This window comes from Nestor notabilis, unplaced genomic scaffold, assembly GCF_000696875.1.
Source record: "Nestor notabilis isolate BGI_N333 unplaced genomic scaffold, ASM69687v1 scaffold8479, whole genome shotgun sequence".
Taxonomy (NCBI): domain Eukaryota; kingdom Metazoa; phylum Chordata; class Aves; order Psittaciformes; family Psittacidae; genus Nestor; species Nestor notabilis.
The window spans coordinates 60015-67422 of NW_009942321.1; the positions used below are offsets into that span (position 1 = coordinate 60015).

The 7408-nt window shown below is 37.0% G+C and overlaps 1 protein-coding gene across 1 annotated transcript in view; it reads right to left on the reverse strand.

Annotated features, from left to right (window-relative positions):
* Positions 1 to 716: 716 nt before the first annotated feature.
* The window catches only part of ZNF217 (zinc finger protein 217), a 13559-nt gene continuing 6867 nt past the window's right edge, over positions 717 to 7408 (reverse strand). The window contains exons 4-5 of the mRNA XM_010021337.1: positions 4120 to 4248; positions 717 to 2853 (exon numbers count right to left, since the gene is read on the reverse strand). Of these exons, the coding sequence (XP_010019639.1) occupies positions 4139 to 4248 (110 nt within the window). The 3' untranslated portion in view covers positions 717 to 2853; positions 4120 to 4138. The remainder of the gene's footprint in view (positions 2854 to 4119; positions 4249 to 7408) is intronic.

Consider the following 7408-nt stretch of genomic DNA (forward strand, 5'->3'; position numbering starts at 1 on the left):
CCCCAAACAGCACTGCTTTTATTGAAGAAACTAGTTTAACCTGCTTCTACCAACCTTATCATGGCAACAAGCACCAGCCTAGCACAGGAATCAAAAGCTGAACCTGTGATGTCAACAAGGCTGTGGTCACTCATACAAGTGGCCTTGAATACAGCTGGTGTATACTGGGACTCTCATCCGATGAGCTCCCTTTCTCTCGAGAATGAATTGCCTTTGATAAGTCTTTTCTAGGTGTCTTCCAAACCCACAATCTAGTTTTGAGGTATGGTCAGAGCTGTTGGTGAGGTCTAACACTGCAGCTGAGTTCCAGGAACACATCAGACCTAGAAATGTCTCAGAACTCATTTGCTTTCAGAAACAGTTTAAGCCCATACAAATTCTGAAGCCTCACCAAAAAGCAAATCCTTGCTCACCTCAATTTTATGACTACAAAAATTGTATGTAATAACTCGATTTCCCTTCTTGAAGGAAAACAACTGAAAGAAACAAGTTTTCTTCATTATGTTAAAGAATTCTCCTCTTCAGCCTCACAGATTTTCTGGGAAGTGACTCAGTATTTTCATATAAGCAACTGAACAAGGCATGAATTTGGGTTTGGTTATTGGCAGGTTCTCTTTCTCCCCCCTCCCCAGCAGTGCAAGTATTACAAAAGGTCAAGTGAATATGAAATTCCAGGCAACTCACTTCAAGCTTTAAAAGCAAGACACGTAAACCAGTTTTGCAAAACACCAAGTCTATATTTACATCCACATGTAATAATATACTCAACTAAAGTGAAATACATCATAAATTAAATGAGTAATGTGTGCCTACTGCTTGACGACTTCTGGTTTCAACAATTAAAATAAAACAAAATGGAATGAAATAAATACATAAAGAAAAAAAAAATCAACAATTTGTACCTCTATATATGCACTGTTTTTTTCCAAAGAAACATACAAAACCAGTAGTATCCCAATAGTTAATACTGATGGGCAAAGTGTATTCTGAAGTACAGGGCTGCGCTGCCATGAAATAAGTCTTCATGTCCATTTTTCATTCCAACCCCAAGATACCTACCCAAAAAAAGCCTTGAGGGAAACTGTACCAGCATGAAGGGAGATTAAAAACAAACAAGTCTTAGGTCTGTTTGCTGAAGCATTTTAAAACCCAGCCCCGTACTTTTTAAATCACAGAACCCCGCAAGGTACACAGATGATCGTTACAGCATGCATTCTATAAGACTCATTGAAAGATCACGCAAAAAAATAGATTAACCATTTTCCAAGTGAATTCATCTTCAAAAAATAGGCTATAAAAGTGCAAAACTAGGAAACCAAAAATCGAGATTATGTACATATGGCTCAGCTTATGAACAGGAAAAAAGGTAAATAGTGTACAATTTCCTGATACACAGCACTTCATTACATCGCCAGTTTACAGAGACATTAAAAATAGGTCCCATATACAGGAACTAAGACATACAACTGGAACATCTCAAGTTGCATAATGAAAAACCAAGAGTTTCTAGGTTTTGCTATGTTACATTTGCTGCGTGAGGGAAGAGAGCAAAATGAACAGTGCAAAATTTTCATTTTTTTTTGTTTTACTAAAATATATGGAAGTCAAAGCCAGGTACAGAAGAAATTAACTCTTAAAACTGCAGGCTTTACGAGAAGCAACTAGGGAATGCAAGTCAAAATAGGCAACAACTCTGCTTTACTGGCTGGTAACTGGCCATCTTCCCTTTACAAAAATTAAACTGCATGTGCATTAGAAAAAACTCTTGTTGTCTTCACAAAAAAATAAAAGGAGATATTCTCCAATTTACAGGTTATTTCTCACTTATTTTAAACACCCATTAGATGCTAAAACTCGACATCAAGAAGCTTCCAAGCACAGTCAAGCAGGCTACACCATAGCCACATCCCTTTTTGAAGTCTGTAGATCCCATATTCATATTGCAAGTCTGTTTGTGACTTTACAGTTTGGACAAAGGTGCAAAGTAGTTTTCTCCTCTAAATGTAACTGTATTGAGTTTAGTACAAAACTGAACTTTTGAAACATTTAGATTACTACTGTTTCTCAGGCAAGTCCTAGGTATTTTCTGCTGTAAAGGTTTGTATGTTGGTAGAGATGTTTAAAAGGCTTCTCTGAAGAAGAGCAAGCAATGCCAAGAGAAGAATCCAACCACATTTCAGGAACACCACACTGAAATCCAAATGTCAAGTATTGCCTCATCCTTGCATTTAAAAATATGCTGGAAACAACCCCAGGGAAACAGATCCCTCCCCAACACATTATGGTCCAAACATATACAAGGCAGCATATACAACATATACAAGCAAAATGGCAGCACCATTGCTTTGATGTTCACAACATTTATTAACTGGACAGTTTCAGACAGTTCGTTTGGAAATTGTTTTAAAAAACTAGCATAGTTCAACAGAAATAAAGATGAGAAACTTTCAACCTTATGAAAAAGAAGCATTAAGTCAACAGGATTTCAACTTCAGTATTTACAGTTACCTGAGGTGCAAGGATTATATATTCTTTCAAAGAGAAACTCTTCAGCAGCACTCAAGTATGTAAAAATATAATTCCTACCTAATATTTGGTCAATTAATTCTAATGAAAAATACTTAAAAGTCAATGTCAAGATAAACATTCTCCACACACCTTCATAACCCAATTGTTTAAACTACTTTTTATGGCTATTTGGTACAAAATGTTAACAGAACCAGTATTATAAAACTGTAGTGTTTCTATATATAGTACAATCACAGCTTAGTTCAGTAGCTTTCACCATTCATTTTTCCTCAAGAGATGAACTGCAGGTATAACTCCATAGAACATGCACTTGTATCCTTAGACCTAAGAGAGGATAAAAAGAGAAAAAAATATAGTTTTGTGGTGTACAAATATAAATTAGTACAACACATTTTTTTGTATCTTTAAAACATAAAGGGAATTTCTTCCACATCCTTCCATAGTACATTTAGAAATTGGTATTGCCACATAAGATGTGTCTTTTTCATTTGCCAAATAAAAGCTGGCAATCAAGACAACGTTTGAAGATACTTAAGTACCACATAGAAATACAGGCAGGAAGTTGAGTTTACACAAGCAGAACTAGGCAAGAATATATTTAGTAGGGGGATAATAAAAACAGAAAGATTAAAAGAATATCAAGAAATAAAGCAAATTATTTTAAAACTGTCAACTAGATGTCAAATAGCTCCGCTCCCCAGATAGGCAAAATCTTTCCATAAAATAGTGCATGCTCGTCCAAGTACTATAGCATTCAAGACATATCTCCTTAAATTTATATGAAGAAAATTATCTGTAGCTCTGGGTTTGAAAAAAGCGCACAGATATATTTATTTATAGTCTTATAGAGTACTTATCTCCTTAGCAGCTTAAGAATGTTGCAAACACAATGGGGTGGTTAAGTTCTGAGATACAGCTACAGAACTGAAGAGATGAAACACAGGAATTCAGAATACCAGGCTAATTCTTTTCACTTGACTGGTTTCTCTAAGAGGCTACACCCACCCCTCAGTCAAACAAAGGAAAAAACTATCTGGAGTAACCTCTCCAGTACACAAAGATAAACTGTCCATGAGCTATCAGGGAACCCTTACTTCTCTATGAAATAATCCATCAAAAAAAGAGTTGTTTTTTGAGGCCATCTTCACAATTTTCAGAAGCTGTAAAATAAGTAACATCTACATTTTCAGGAAGGACAACCAGCATAAACTCCCATAGGATTCATGAATTGTGATAACAGCACTTCCTCTCTAGTTCTCCACGCAACGCTCAAAGTCCTGACTTGAGGGAAAAGCACCTCGTTGAACACTTCCTACTGGTACTGTAACTCATTAGTATATTTATTTAACCTTAGACCTTCCATTTCTTTTAGAAAAGGAGCATCTATGTTTTTCTTATGCAAGCCATTACCACTATTCAAGGAACCAATACTGCTACACTACTATTTGATTCACTTCACGGGAGAGAGGGAGTTTGTATTTTCAGCTGTTCTGGTTCAGACTTTCATGACCTCTCATACGCAGCAACTTTTGATGCTGCAAGTACATGACACAACATTAAAGTAACAATTAGATCAAAAGGTTTATTTACCGTTTTTTGAAGTAAATGATCAAGTCCTCTTGTCACTTGGTCGAAAGTGTGCATTACCAATGAAGCTTTCGTAACTTCGCTTCTGTAGCACACTGCTAGGTAAGTGTTGGTATGACACTGATCTCTTTCCTGGCAAAAATTAATGTAGAGAAGTTAGAGTTATTTCCTGCTAATAGAACCGGTCAGACATTCAGTTGTGAGCAGGGCTACGTCAGCATCCAGAATCCCACACTACCATAGATGCTAACACAAATTGCCTCATCAGCAGGGCCCAAAACAACAGATAGTCCTAGTCCTATTAAAGATTAGACTAAATTCAGTATCCAGCACAAATACAGGGAGAATGACAAGCATTCATCATCAGGTTTGTTCTAAGCTGGACACATGATGTCCATCTCCCCAGATTTTGCTCATTTATTTGCAAGAAAATTCTTTGCTTAACTCATCATACAGCAGGCTACACTTTAGAAGGTTTAAGTGCTGCAGTGCATTCATACATAGCATGATGCCAACATATCTAGCTTCCGTATTTGTTTGGAAATTGAATTTTGAGAGAAAAAACAGGTATACTACATTATTGCCATCATAGATTATATGGCAACTGTGACACTTTAAAGAGTGTTAATATACATTTACTTGAAGACCTTTGTTAAGCAATTTTCAGTCTAGTATACAGGTAATTTCATGTTTATCTGAGACCATTAATTCAGATTTATATATGTGAAATCAATGCCTGTTCCATACTAAGTCTTATTAGCTTAAGCAAGCAGTCAAAAACACTTCATAAAATTAAGGAAAAAAGTCAGGAATCATTACTCCCACAGGATACAAAAAAGCCCAACTGCCATCCATATTCCATGAAAGCTTTAAATGCAGCATTGAAAAAACCTAGCAAGCTTTAATTAAATTAAAATGGCAAAGCTAAATTAATATTTCAGCAGAATCTACAAAGCCATTGGAGTGTGTCATGAGCAATTGTCTTTAATTTGCAGCCTCTGCCAGATCAATCAGCCAACAGGTTATCCTTGATAGCATGTTGCCATTGCAAAGGCAACTAATTTGAAAATAACACAAACTGAGTGGCTTCAGAATGTTTCTGTCTCTTCAGGGCAACACAGAATGGCAGAGCTTACAAGCAATAACGGATGGCATCATGCTTTAATCAAGTTTGCCAAGTGGAACATATTCTCATGACAACTTGATCCAGCATTTAACATGCAACGTAACATGTTCATAGGACCTAAATAATGTTGCCACAAGGAACACAGGCCCTTAAAAACGGTTTTGTCATCATGTTTTATAGTATCACCAGAGTTCAATAAAAAGACTACAGAAAGCTGCAGGTCTACACCTGCAGTACTTTGCATATGATATCTTACAAAATACGTCTCTGAGGGCTCACAACTCTTACAGACAGTTGTCCTTTTTAACAAAGGAAGAATTTGCAGAAACTCACATCTCCACAATCTCCACTCACATTAAATCTTCCATACTGAAAAGTTTGTCCATCTACTACTCTGTACCCTCTCAACTATCAAGGCTTGGGTTGGGTACTTCCAGGCAGACTGGTTGGAAAACTAGGAAATAAGCCTTAACCCCCTACATTTTATTGCACATGGCTTTTATTGAGGTTGTTAAGAAAACCCATAGAGGGGGTCTTGTTTCACAAGTCTTTCCACTATAGGTAACAGCCATAAAAAGTTGCTTTTCTTGCCCTGAGACAGTACCATGTAACAATGAAATCTTTATTTCCATGACAATACTTTCAAATTAGTTGCAACCATAGTTTTGAGAACTCTAAGTAACAAGAAACCATAGAAAGTTCTTGACTACCAGCTCATGTGTTCCAAGCTTGTACCAAAGAGGAAGAAAAGCCTACCACAGAGATTTTTCTGGCAGACAGGTGGAACTTGCAAAAGAAGAACAAGGTAGATTCCAGTGAAGTCATTGTTTAAAAATAATACTGCATCAACTGGTGCATCAGCAGACCAACCTCACTATGACTACTGGCAAAACGAGAGAGCTTCCCTATCCCCAATGTACACTAATGGTGGAAAGGAGTAAGACACCGCCCACCATCTAGTCCTCAGGGCACAGACTACTCATCAGCTAGTTGAAGCTGCAAGAATTTTTAACTTCCCCTTCCTGATTTCATAAAAAATTCATAGGGTTTTACATAACATCAAGAGCATTCCCTCAAAATCCTGAATGCTCAACAGGTATCAATGTCATTAGGCACAAATCCTCGGTCAGTGCAAATTAACATAGTTTAGACTACAAGGACAGTCATGTCCTCCCTCAGATGTTGAGATCACACACTAAGTTCTTAGTTGCTATCAACCATTAATTTAAAAAAGTAAACAAAAAGTCTTGCAAAGCACTGTAAATTCCACAACTGCATGAGTAACTTCTGTGCTCAGAAAAAAGCCTGTATTTCATTCGCTCAGATCACTAGGAATCAAAAGACAGCAACATTTGTCCTTCTGCCTGTCCCTCTGCATTCTATGCATAATCTAGTGCCCATTTTACATTCCTCATAGCAATTCATGGTACAGTTCATGGTACACAGAACAACACTCTTCATGAAACTAGGAATTAACTCCATTTCACAACCATTTCAGTGAGTCAGCTGTGATGCTGGCTTTTCCTTTATCCACTCCCTACCCAGACCGGAAACAGAACTGCAACACTTTCCTTCATCCTTCCACAACCCACTAGTAAACCTGAATATTTACGAAGCCCACAGCCTTAAAACAAGCACAGAAAAACCAGAACAGAGTTAGTGAACACATTTTTTGCCACATGACTAAATGCAGATTTAGTGTTTCACAGTTCACTCTGACCTAAGGTAACACTTGTTATGAATCCAAGACTACTTCAGAAGAATAATCTGGCTGTTTCCAGAGAATGGAAGTATTGATAGAGTTTAAGAACTTAGCAGAGGCTTTAAGACACACACACACTCTTCATTTTTATAACAGGATCTTCATTTCGAAATTGAAAGTCCTATATTTATAGCCATGTCAGTATTGACCTCAGCTCAAAGTCATAAATACCATCTTCTACAAACAGTCAGACAACTGCTTAAATATCACCTACCACCTTTGAATCTTGGCCTCCTGCTAAGTTTTTAAGATATTGACTAAGAACAAAACAAAACAAAAAGCATGTATTTCACAAAAGTACCAGTTTTCCAAATACATCCCAAAACATTTATCTCCACTAGGCCCTGTTTTCCACAAAGCATTACAACTTAGTGCAATGAGAAACCATGATCAGAACAGCAGGA